This window comes from Suncus etruscus, chromosome 16, assembly GCF_024139225.1.
Source record: "Suncus etruscus isolate mSunEtr1 chromosome 16, mSunEtr1.pri.cur, whole genome shotgun sequence".
NCBI lineage: Eukaryota > Metazoa > Chordata > Mammalia > Eulipotyphla > Soricidae > Suncus > Suncus etruscus.
In genome coordinates, this window is record NC_064863.1 from 9,179,438 (window position 1) to 9,192,562 (window position 13,125).

The 13,125-nt window shown below is 43.2% G+C and overlaps 1 protein-coding gene and 1 non-coding gene across 2 annotated transcripts; both read right to left on the reverse strand.

The window, feature by feature from the left end:
• LOC126032565 (endogenous retrovirus group K member 6 Gag polyprotein-like) lies at window positions 1-2,129 on the reverse strand. Its single transcript, XM_049790228.1, has 2 exons — window positions 1,235-2,129; window positions 1-1,130 (listed from the first exon to the last, which is right to left on the reverse strand). Exons 1-2 carry the CDS (start codon window positions 2,127-2,129, stop codon window positions 1-3), a joined length of 2,025 nt encoding a protein of 674 aa, XP_049646185.1.
• A 10,254-nt stretch (window positions 2,130-12,383) lies between these two features.
• On the reverse strand, window positions 12,384-12,491 carry LOC126032977 (U6 spliceosomal RNA). The gene has a single exon (XR_007504134.1). It is a non-coding gene; the product is annotated as a U6 spliceosomal RNA (small nuclear RNA).
• Window positions 12,492-13,125: the final 634 nt, after the last annotated feature.

A 13,125-nucleotide genomic window follows, 5' to 3' on the forward strand; every position in this document is an offset into this window, starting at 1 on the left:
TTAATATGTGGGGGGAGGAGGCACTGAGGTCAAGTCCTGCTGAACCTGGGGTGGCCCGTAGCAGGGTGGAGGTTGGGGTGCGGCCGGAGCCTGGGACTGGGAGTGGTGGTGCTGATAAAGAACGTGGTGTGGGGTGGAGGTGTTTGTAGCTTGAACCCCCGAGGCTGGAACAAAATTGATGTGGCGAGGCTTGGAGTGCGGGGTCTGGGGGCGACCCCTGGAGGAGTTTCCCTGGTGGGAGTCCTCCTGGCGCGAAAGACGAAGGTTGGGACCAAGGAAGTTGCCTTCCACGTCAGTGGTAGCGCGGCAAGAACTACGCCAATGGCGGCCGCGACGGCAGCGGGGACAAAGGGAGGGGCGGTCGGAGAAGGAGCTGGTCTGAATGGGCGGGGCACGACGCTCAGGGCATTGGCCGGCAAAATGGCCGGCCTGGCCGCAGGCGTAACAGGTTCTGCCTTTAGATTGACCTTGAAAAGCAACAAGGGCACCGGCCACTTGTGTGGCAAAGGAGTGGGCATCTTTGCAAAGGGAGATCATGTCCTCAAGGGACTTGTTGTGCATACGGCCCTTAAGGAGAGCACGGCAGGCAGGGTTAGCATTCTCATAAGCAAGTTGCTTAATGAGAGGATTGGCAGTGTCTGAAATACCAGAGGTGCGTTCAATAGCCTCGAGAAGGCGGGAGATGAAGGAATGATAAGGTTCATCCGACTGCTGCTGTATGCGAGATAAGGGGAGCAAGGGAGCAGAGGAAGAGGGGATGGTTTTCCAGGCCTTCAAGGCAGCCTGGGAGGTGATGGTGAGGATGGGAAAAGGAATACCGCGTTGAGTATCAATGGTGTCAAAGGGCTTAGAGCCAGAGAGCTGCTGAAAGTAGCGTTCATCACTATGGGCGAGCTCCTTGCAATTGTTCAGGAACTCAGCTTCCCAAAGAACGAACTGCTCAGGCTTAAGGGCCGTGCGAGCGGTGATGCGCCACTCTATGGGGTATAGCTTTCCACCATAGGACATGGCGTCCAGGCAGGCAAGCGTGTAAGGGGCTTGAACACCATAATCCTTAACGGCCTTAAGGACATCTTGCAGGTCCTTCTTTTCAAGGGCCTTGTATTTAATGTGTTGCTGATAGATGCGTCCTGGGGCGTCAGGGTTGTCGCCCAGGGAGGGGGGCGGTGAGAGCCGTGAGCGGCTTCCGGGTCAGGGGCAGCAGCACCAATATCTGAGGGAGAGGGAGGGCGACCTTGATCAGCAGAATGGGCATCAGCGGTTTGTGCGCGGGTGTTATAAGGGTGGGGAGGGGCACGGCGGGGAACAGCGCCAGCACTGGCAGGAGAGGGTAAGGGCGGGGGACGAGTGGAGGCGGGGGGTGCGGGAAGGGAGGGAGCCAGGGGAGGCTGCGGGGGATCCAAGGGAGCTTGTTCTAAAATGGCAGGGAATGCATGTAAGGGAGACGGGGAGGAACGGGGGAAAGACAAAGTGAGGAGGCGGTCAAGGGTGGAGGAAATGTCTCGAAGAGTGGAGTGGAAGGAGGCGGGATCAAGAGAAGGGCCCTCGGAGGAGGAAGCGTTTGGAAGAGGCGGAGGGGGTTGGGGTTGGTAGGAGGCGGCGGCTGCGTTAAGGGCAGCCTGATCTGCGGGGGGTAGCGTGTCAGAGGGGGTGGCGAGGGCCATGAGAGAGGGGGCGGAGGGAGCCGGTGGAGAGAGGGCGGAGGGAGCCGGTGGAGGGGTTGGGTAAGGTGGGGGTGGAAGAGGAGAGAGCTGAGAAGCGGGAGAAAGGGGAGTGCTGGAGCGAGACGCAGAGTCAAGGGCAGTCTGGGCTTCTCGGAGGGCGGAGGAGCAGGAAGGCGAGGAGGAGGCGTTGGTGATAAGGCCATCAAGAAGCTGCCAGTACTTAAGAATACAGTTTTTATAAGAGGAGTCCAGGTGGTCGGAGCAGTAGGCAGAGAGCTCAGTTCCCAAGGTAGCCCAGGTAGAGGGGGCTATGCGAGGGGCAGTAAGAACGAACCATGGAGAGGCAAGGTGGAGGATAGTGAAAAATTTACAAAGATCAGCCTTATGGACGTGGATCTTGCGAGAAGAGAGTTCCGCCTGGATATCATGAATAAATTTGGCTTCGGTACTGAGGGAGGAACCCATGATAGGGAGGTGGTCCGAATATGAAGGAATATCGGACGGTGGGTCGACTAAGGGGTGGGAGTCACAGGAAAGTGACAGCCACGAAAGGGTGCATGCACGGAGGAAAGGGGTGGGAGTCACAGGAAAGTGACAGCCACGAAAGGGTGCATGCACGGAGGAAAATCCACACGCCGAGGGGGGGCTTACCCGAAGAAGAATGGGGCGTGGGATCCCGGGAACGTCCGTCGACCGATGAGAAGAGTGGGGGGACACACACGTTGGGGCGCCAGATGCGGCTTCCCGGAGCCGGCCCTTGGGCCGAGCCTACTGCTGGCCAGCGGCTGAGGCTCTGCTCAACAGGTAGTCGCACAACGGTGTGGGTGGAGAGCACTCTTCTGAGGAAAGGAAGGGTCCTGTGGAAGCAAGAAGGGTTAATAATGACTAGTGACACAAAGATGGTCAGAAGCGTTTATTTCTCACAGACATGGGTATATAAGCAATCTGTTGGGGGCGTGTAAGGCAGAACAAAGGCCCTGGTAACAACCAATCCAGGGCACACAAGGCAGAACAGGAACCTTGGCAACAACCATTCATATCATGCCAGGGTGCTTTCAAACAGACCAATCAGACAGCAGTTTTGCGATTAACTGCGGGCTGCTATTTTGCACGTACACACCAAGATGGAATGTCAGATATAGGATGTTTTCCCATGAAAACTGCGTGCTCTTAGACCTCTAAAATTCTTAAACAACTGTTATCCTATCCTACAGCAAATGTATAAAATAATGTTTAACCTAAAACTACGTCATGGCCATGAACTAAAATTGATGAGAGCGAGGGCCGGAACGGGTGGTTAGGTCCTGGGTAAGCCAGGCCTTGCAGTAAGCTAAATTTGTCTTGCAAGATTTCCTGTTTGGCAAAGGCTCAAGCAGATGCTAGGTCTTTTTCTTCAATAGAGCAGCTGCAGAGAAAGATGTCGGTCACGTTCATCTGTTGGGGGGAGCAGGCTTGGCTCCCCACAATATATCTCTGTTATGCTTTTTTTTTAAAAAAAAATCTGTTCAAGGGGCCGGAGAGATAGCATGGAGGTAAGGTTGTTTTGCCTTTCATGCAGAAAGTCATTGGTTCGAATCCTGGTATCCCATATGGTCCCCTGAGCCTGCCAGGAGTGATTTCTGAGTGTGGAGCCAGGAGTAACCCCCTGAGTGCTGGCAGGTTTGACCCCAAAACAAAACAAAACAAAAAAAAAATCTGTTCAAGTTTTTCTTCCCCAAAATACTTATTCTATGCCCTTGTCTATGTTCTAATTCTGAAATCACAGGTTATAGACACAATGCCATTAGAAAATCTTTTTTAAATGCTATATTTATTATCTCTATTCTACTTAAAGGCCAGCATACCTGGTAATTAAGTTAAAAAAAAAAAAGAACTAGGTGCCTGAGCAATAGTGCAGGGGTAGGGCGTTTGCTTTGCACACGGCTGATCCAGGACCACCTTGGTTTGATCCCTGGCCTCTTATATGGTCCCCCAAGCCAGGAGAGATTTCTGAGCACATAGCCAGGAGTAAACCCTGAGCGTCACTGTGTGTGGCCTAAACAAACAAGTAAGTAAACAAAAAACAAAGAACTAGGATGAAGAAGTCTTGTTCTTCATCATTAGTGTGATTTGGAACAGTGATATGTGATTTTGGTTCCAGACACCTCCATCAACTTCAGATTTCATAGTATTATAAATGAAAATCATTACTTAAATAAAGATGAAGGAGATGGGGGACATTGGTAGTCGGAATGTTGCACTGGTTTAAGGGGGTGTTCTTTTTATGACTGAAAACTACAAAAATGTTTGTAATTATGTTCCTTAATAAATTAATAAATGAATCTTTTAAATAAAATATTATGAAAAAATAAAATAAAGTAAACAAAATAAAAGAGAACTTTAACAGCAATGTTTATAACAAGAACTAGAGATAATTTCATAAAATAAAAGCAAAATCAAATATATGTATGATATTGCACTAGACATCCTTTAACCATGGGTGGAGAGCTATGTGCCGTAGCTCCATCTTTGAGACTCATAGGCAAAGTGAATAGTCTTGGCAAATGATACTGATTTGCTTCTATATATTCCAAGGTATCTCTACATTGACTCTAACACTACAACTGGCTCACGACCTTCATTACATATGTTTTCATTGAAGGGATCTATAAGTAATGTTTAGACAAGTACAATTTCTGGTTTTATCGTTATCCAATCTTCAACAAGCTGTACAAGTGGGGACCAGTTATACTAGCATCCTGGGAGGTAGAGGAGAGAAAAGTGGGACACATACTGGGAAAAGGGATGGAGGGAGGACAACACTGGTAGTGGGAATTTCCCTTATTCATTATCACTGTGTATCTTAAATATTACTGTGAAAGATTTGTAACTCAATTTGGCCACAATAAAAGTTTTAAAAAGTTTTCAGATTTTGATACTAATATATTTTGTGTGACATTAGTATATTAATTCACTTTTCCACATCTCATGTTCCATCCTCTTCTCAAAATGAGGTTTTTAGAGCTCTCCAATCCTAGTCAGACTTTTTCTTCTGAAAGTTTCAAATCTCTTTGACATCAGCTATATTCTTCTTATTTAGTAGACCATCCATCACAGTGGCCAATTGAGCAATATAATATTATTTTTACATATAATCTATATTTCTATATGCCCTATACATTATTTTACTTATATCTATTTTCTATATACCCTATATGTGTTCTAAACATCTATATTCTGTATATATATTCTATATTTTATAAGTGCATTTATATTTTTTAATTTTAAAATTGTCAAATAGTATTTGAAAATTTTTAATATGATATCACCAAAAAGATAAAAAAATCTAAAATCATATCTAGACCCCAAAGTACTGATAATTACTTGACTTTCCCCATGATATTGGAAAATGAAAATGAAAGTTTCCAGAAAATGAAAGTTTCTAGGAATTAAGTAGTTCAATGACTTAAATTTTTGTTGTGTTTTGTCCTGAAGGAAAGTTGGTAAACCCTGGCAAAGATCACATCTTCCCTGAGAATGATGTATAGCTCAAGGAGTTTCCATATTTTCTTATATTAAGACTTAATGTGAGGGCTGGAGCAATAGCACAGTGGTAGGTCATTTGCCTTGCAGGAGTCTGACCCAGGACATACCTGGGTTCCATCCTCAGAGTCTCATATGGTCCCCAAGCAAAGAGCGATTGAATACAACACATCAGGATCTCATGATTTTCCTATAAAAACTCCTTTACTATCCACTATGTTAAAGTGTGAACGAGATATTTCTAGATAGGTGAGGACACATATCATCTTCTCTATGGAAATCTTCAGAGGATAAAGGTAGAGCAAGAACATCCATTTTATTATTATATTCTCATGGGGTCTACTCTTGTTTGTAGAAATTATTTATCTTTTTTGCAAGTTCTCTCTTCCTTCATTGACTGTTTTATTTATGCATTTAAGAAAAAGCTAATAGTGAATACCCCACATTTCTGATGAGATATGACAGTGCTTGAAATTTTTATGCTAAGATGAGTATGAGTAATATCTCACCACAATAAAAAAAATCTTGTCTAGCATCCATATGACAGATATAAAACCAACAGGTTGAGTCAGGTCTTGACTTTGTAACTTCAGAATCCTGGCCTGTGACTTTACTTCCTCTGGTTTGGAAAAGGCTACCTAGATAAATGACGAAGAAAGAACTCAGATTTCAACATCAGTCTTTGTTGCAACGAATCACTAAGAGTTGCCCAGAGATGGGGTAGACAATATGTCCAACAATGCATTACATTTGCTCTGTGAATTTACACTTTAAGTCTGACTATTACACCTGCAACTTTTCAGTTCACTATATTGGGAGGTTGTGTGCATTCTTTAAATACCTGCTCGCAACCAGAAAGAAGCAAAAATGAGTAAAACAGGCCAAAAGAAACCAAGGACAAGGAGAAGGTAATGATCCCATTGATGATGTGAGGGCCAACCTGCCAGATAAAAATTCAAACTACGTTTTGATCTGGGACCACTTTGGTCCAAGAAGATCTGAAACAAGTGAAAAATCCATATGGAAAATGCAAAGGAATTTTACAGTAAATGAAGAACTGGGCTCAAGGAGATGAAAATTTCTTCAGAGGCTCTTGCCAATGCACCTCACCAAGGACACATGGAAAGAGACCAAAGCAGCCTGCCAGGCCTCTGCCAGGCCACACATGCTTTTAAAAATTACATTCATCATTTATCTGGGTAATTAAAATCTAAGTCTGAGGTGCATTATGCATATTTAGAAATCTAAACTGTTGGCAAATTTAAAAAGTTTTTTTTATTTTTTTATAAAGTTGCTCTGATATCAAAGGAGTCCAAAGATTTTTGGAGAATATATTCCTCAACTTCAATTCAATTGCTAAGGCGGGTCCTATCTCTCTTTTCTCGAATTTAAATCCCCAAATCTCTGAGCTCTCATAGTTTGCAATACCATGGTTGTCCACTGGTAGCGCTGCTGCATCAAGAGCATCGCCAGCATGTCCAGAAGCTCTAGCATGATCTCAAGGTCCCTTCATTGCGTATATACCCTTCTTCTTATCCTTCTTTTCTTCTTCCATTTCTCCTCCTCCTCCTCCTCCCCTCTCCACCCGCTCCAACTCCTGCCCCTTCTCCTCCTTCTTCTCCTCCTCTTCCTCCCCTTCTCTTTTTCCTCTTCCCCCTCCTCCTTTTTTCCTCCTCCTCTTTCTCCTCCTCCTTCTCCTCTTTCCCTCCTCCTCTTCCTTCTCCTCCCTCCTCCTCTTTCTTCCCCCCTCTTTCTCACCCTCCACCCTCCTCCTCTTTCTTCCCCCCTCTTTCTCACCCTCCACCCTCCTCCTCCTCCTTCTGTTTCTTCTCCTCCTGTCCCTCCTCCTGTTCTTCCATTTCCCCTCCTCCTCCTCTTTCTCCTCTTCCATTTTCTCTCCTCCTCCTTTGTTGTCATCTCCTTCTGCTCCTTATATATTCTGCCTCCTCTTCCTCTTCTTCATTTTCTTTTTTCTTCCTCTTTCTTCTCTTCTTTTTCCTCTCCCTCCTCTTTTTCCCCTTTTCTTCTTCTACTTCTCCCCTTCTACCTCTTCTGCTTCCCCTTTTCTCCTAATTTTTCTTCTCCTTCTTCTCCTTCTCCTAATCCTCCTTCTCCTGTTGCTCTTCCTCCCCCTCCTCCTAGAATTTTGTAGAAAAAATATTGTATTAGGTAAGATATTGACAGCATTTGCATTTACAATCAGAAAGAATGACATTTTACCAATTACCAAAAAGAAAAATATTTTACCAGTCACAGAACCCCAAAATTGGATCAAGAAAAAAAATTTTTTTTTACTGAACAAGAGTGTTTCCTGGAACTAAAATCACCTGTTCTATAGACAGGCCATTTTATTCAAAGAAGCAAGATAGTTCAGTTGGTTGTCTGCAAAGAAAGTCTATGTCTCCATCTGTGACAAAGCAATAAAATTTGACCCTAAATTCTTATGGGATTTGGCCCAAAAGCATGACTACTAATGTGACCAGTATCCAAAACTCTAGTACTGTCCTCTCTGCTTTTGAATCCAGGTTTCCATCATCTCTTCATGTATGGATCATTCAGACTTTGGACTAATAATGAGGCCTAAAATGTGTCTGTGTGTGCTTTGAAAATCAATCATAATGGTCTCCCAACTTAAAAATGGAACTGTTGATTCCTAAATGTAATGATACATTGATAGCAGTAATAACTGTTATCTTTTTTTTCTATTCTTGGTGATAATATAAAGTACTAAGACTCCTATTTGATTGAAAGGAAGAGTGAGACTCATAAATTTTCCCAAGCTATTTATGGGATTTGAATGCAAATTGTACCTGCATTTAGAACCCAATAGCATTGTTCCCATGATCTCCCTACAAGAAATAAAATGTGGGCTCTTCTCCCAATAACCAAATTGAATGGGGGGGGTTCTTTAGAGGCTTTTGGGTTTCCAATGGCAGAGACATAAAGGAGAGGAAAGTGGGGAAAGACTAAGACTTTGGCTAAGGCATTCTTTTGGGATTTGCACCATTCCCTTGAACTGGAAAAGCCAGCATCCTTTATAATGTTAAAACAAGAAAAAAAAGCATACTCAGAATTTCCTCTGAGACTCGCAAACATTCTCCTAAAGGGAAAGCAATTCAAGGTAACATTTGTTTAAATTAAAAATAACAATAAAAAGAAAAAACTTGACATCTATTCCTGGCCAAAAGGTTGAGCACTAAATAATCTAGCTTTGATTTTTAAAAAACTGTATGTTGTTTTGGATAGCTATATTTAAGCAATTTTTTGCAAGTCTCAGAGGGAACTAAAAATGTCTTAATTGCTTCCTCATTTTCACAAATTCCATTATAGGGACCTTCAGCAACATCTCTCTAGCCAAATTACCACTATTAAAAAAACATAGTATATTTTACAGTTGGAAGGACCCCCAATATCTGAAAATACCTCCAAGCTCTTGTGACTTAGTTGAGCATTTTAAAAATGTATTTAATTTTTAGTTATGCTGGGTTTTGGGGGGGGATACATTTTCAGACTTTTGATAGTTTTGCATTAAAAATATGAAATTTTCCACTGAAGTTCTCACAGATCTACTCATAATGACAGTACGTCTTCTACAAAACAAGACTAGCTTATCCCTTTGATATTTTGAAGTATTAAAACTTATATCCAGGGGCCGGGAAGGTGTCGCTAGAGGTAAGGTGTCTGCCTTGCAAGCGCTAGTGTAGGATGGACCGTGGTTCGATCCCCCGGCATCCCATATGGTCCTCCCAAGCCAGGGGCAATTTCTGAGCGCATAGCCAGGAGTAACCCCTGAGCGTCAAATGGGTGTGGCCCCCAAAAAAAAATTATATCCAGGTTTAAAAAATCAGAGAGTGAGCATGGTATTGTGGAAAGTGATGTTTGAGAGCATCTATCATTTCCAAGTCACTCTGTGACCCATTCTGTCTAATATCTCAGGAATCTTACTATCAATAGTCAGAAATCTATATATTTTCCATCTCTTCCTTTCAACACAAAAGAGTTGGGGTGGAGAAGCAATTTGTTCAGGACCACCAAATAATAATTCAGTGAGTTTGAAGGCTGTCAAGATAAGATATGAAAGCACTTGTCATGTCAAAGCACAAGCTGTCTTTCCACAAGAACAATGATGATGGGTTTCTATCTCTTTCCTTTCTCAAGTGGGAAATATGAGAGAAGGAAGTAGCAATCAAAGATGGGCCGTTGAATTTGCATCCAGTTTAGCCCACTTCAATGACAAGCATAATCTGCCAGGCACATGGCTTACTCATCTCCTTTATTCATGTCAACTTTGCGGTGGACACTCCTGGGTCCCTTCACAGTCTATCTGTACCAATGGTAAAACTTTAAAAATATATTCTTCATTCTCTCCTCCTTATCCAGTGGCCTAAGAGATTCAGAGTTTCTCCACTCTTGAAGCTTAGTGTCATGGGAACAACCACTGGCTCCATACATACTCATTGCCATATCCCAGTTTTTGTTTTTTTGTTTGTTAGTTGGTTTGTTTGTTTGTTTTTTGATGTCAGGAAACTTTCCTCTCGGTTGTGGATGAGAAAATCAGGCCACTGTAGCTAGCAATCTTGGTATTTGTGCAGGTCCTAGGACAAAGTCTAGGATAGAGTCTTTACGGTTCTAGAGGTTCTGTTCCATCATTGTTGGTGTGTTCAGTTTTCTGTATCATGTGCTCCATGTTTTTGCTCGTTCCCTGTGGGTGTACCTATTTGAAACCCTGAGACCCACCCATTTCTGGGAGGGGTCTTGGGATACGGATAGTAGGTGTAACCTTACCTGTAAAACCCTCCCATTCCTGGGAGGGGTCTGGGAAATGTTAGATAAGGCTTGGACCAAGGGAATTCGGCCCTTTTGGCTTTTTGCCCTTTTGGCTCTTGGCCCTTTCTGCGCTGCTGTGCGCTTTGGCTTCTGGGTTTCTGTGTTCTGGTCTTTGACCAGCATGGAGCCCAAAGGGAAGATGGCTAACAGGAAATAAGATGCAGGGCTAGCAAAATATTGCTGTGCTTGAAAGGTTATGAATAGGCCACACACACGTGGTGGCTAGGGCTTGAATAAAGTTGATGCTTCCTGACGCCTGACTGTGAGTGAGTGATTTCACCTGGGCCTGGGACTCGCCGACTGCATGGAGGTTGCAGAGCCACGTGGACTGGAATGGCATGGAAAGAAATCCACCGCCATCCAGCCCCATCGTTAATTATTTAATGCAACAGTTGGTGTGTTCAGTTTTCTGTATCATGTGCTCCATGTTTTTGCTCGTTCCCTAAGCCAAAGTCTAGGAAATTATGGTTCCAAAGGTTCTGCTCAGTCTCTGTTGTCAAAATTGGGCCTCTGTACTAAGAAATCTTGATTTTTGTAAGAGTCCTAGGCTACAGTCTAGGGTAGGGTTTTCCTTAATGGTCTCAAGGTAAGTTCTGCTCAGTCACGGTTGTCAAAGTCAGTTTTCTGTAGTTAGTGCTCTTGTTTTTCATAGTTCAAAGAACAATATATCTTCTGATTTCCACTTAGTGTTAGGTGATGTGATGGGACCTCCTGGTCTTAGGTCAAGTTGTCATTTCCTTGCTGTCCTCGTTGTCATATTATCACTGACACAAGTAAATCTCCCAACGGAGCTTAGTTCCTGGTATTGAAGGTAATTGTTTCAGTTCTACATCTGGGATCTGGGGTTTGAGAATGAACTAACACTGTCCAATCTCCTGGAGACTGAGTTGTATCCACATGTCCAGGATGGGAGGCACCCTGTGTAAAAAGTGTGAGTTCTTATCCTTAGAAGATAAGATCTTCTGTCTGAGTTAATGTTTTCCCCTTATTTACTGTGCCTATACAAAGACGTATGGTGTTCTTTTGTATTGCTGGTGCTATTCTGGGTAAGGATGACAGGCTACACACACAGTATCTGTGGTGTGGTCTGAGTTTGATCCCAGGCAAGATGTTTTCTTGGTTTTTGTACCAAGCAGCACCAAAACTGGTGAGGATAGAGAAAATATGTATATATAAAAAATAGAACAAATAGATAAAACTGAGGTAAAAAAGTAAATTAAAAATAAGGAAAAAAAGTATTTGAAGAAAATAAGTGATGGGGGAGGCTACCTGTATGTTTAGGAATACACATCTTAAGAAGCATTATTATAAAGTTATTAAGCTTATATAGGCAATATAGGCCTCCCAATTAGGTCTTTTGAGATATTCTTGTGGGGAGTGAAAGTCAAGGCACATTTTCATATCACAGACCTTGGTCTTGAGTTTGAGATATGATTTGCGGCATTTCAGAGTCCTGTAGTGTCCTTGAGCTGGGAGTTTTGCGGAAGCTGATTCCGGTATCATGCAACAGACCACGATTTGATGGAGGTAAGAGGGGCCACAAAGCTTGAGTCAGCAGGCTTGTTGGTTGTGGTTTCTTGCTGAAACACAAGATGGGGGATCGAGAGGGTGTCTTTCATTGAGGAGCTGGATGGTGGTCTGTTGGGGCAGGAGGTTGGTCTTGGTGCCTAACGAGTTAAGAACTGAGGGTAAAGAGGGTTAAATAAGGGGCAAATAACGAATCCGGTTGGGAGATGAGGGAGTAGAAGGGTCTCTAGGTGGGGGAGGGGCAATATATGAGGGGCTATATACATTGCATAGATGAATTGTTTACGGATTAGGCTTGGCAGTCAGAGAGGACCCCTGTATAGAAAGTAACATTCACATATACACTGACTTCAGAGATCTATTTGAGTGCTATCCTCCATATATAGGCTATTCCATTTTCTTTCTTATAGATAGTCAAGAATTAGAATATTTTTGGACAATGTTTAAAAGGGTGTTTGTTTCGCTCCCGTGCACTTTTGAAAATGATTATCAGTAAGAAAAGACACCCCTGCAGGGGGTCTGGTATGGATAAAGAAATTTTCCTTTGGCTAGCTGTCCTGGCATGTGGGGTCTCTGAGCCCAGCTCTCAACTCTGCAGTTTGTGGATGCATAGGTGAGGAGTTTTCCTCCACCCTCATCCCCCCAGGGCCCAGGTTACCAGGTCTGACCCTGAAGGTCATTCTGGAGTGGGGGTGTCTAGTCCCTCAGATTAATTGGTCAGTCCAGGGATGTTTGGCTAGCTGTCCAGCCCAGTGTCCCCAACATACCAGTACAGGAGGAACAGATCTCCTGGCATGTGGGGTCTCTGAGCCCAGCTCTCGCCTCTGCAGTTTGTGGATGCATAAAAATATGAAACGCTTCACGAATTTGTGTGTCATCCTTGTGCAGGGGCCATGCTAATCTTCTCTTTATCGTTCCAATTTTTAGTATATGTGCTGCTAAAGGGAGCACTTGACCTTGTATTTAAAGTAGTTTGTATACATTTTATTTGGTTGTATGATATTCATTTTTTATTTTTATTGCCTTATCATCTAATAAAAATCTTGATTAAACTAACAAATCACAAGTATTCCACAGAGAACTGTGGATTCTTAGAGGGAGTTGAAACTGGGTTATAACAATGAGAAGAAAACAGAGTTAGGGCCAAAGTTCTCCAGAGGGTTAGACAGTGTCCCTGACTGAATGACCACCTTTCCTAAGATGTGAATTTTATTCTTGTTCACTTTCTAGATGATAAAAGCCAAAGGCAATGATTTTTATCATTGCTGTCACATCAACCCTTTAGAGAGGTACTAATTTCTGTTCTATTTTTTTAAATATCTTGGGAAACTTCCTGAATAGACATTGATCAGGGGTTCAACCTTGAAGCAGTTAATGTAAAAAATACAGGCATATAAAATTTACCCAGAGGCTATGGTCAAAGATATTTGGAAGAGGTCCAAGTCATTGGAAATCTGGACATTGCTTTTGACAACAGACCACTGTAATCTCATATCAAGCATCCCAAAGCAATAAATAAATTTGTTTTCTGGGGATTACTTGCTTCAAATCTATACAGAAAAGGATCTAGAGAATAGGGTCTTTG

Coding starts and splice junctions, on each gene's coding strand:
- LOC126032565 (XM_049790228.1), bottom strand. CDS start 2,129: ATGGGTTCCTCCCTCAGTACCGAAGCCAAATTTATTCATGATATCCAG. Junction 1,131..1,234: donor TGCCCATTCTGCTGATCAAG/GTCGCCCTCCCT, acceptor CTGACGCCCCAG/GACGCATCTATCAGCAACAC.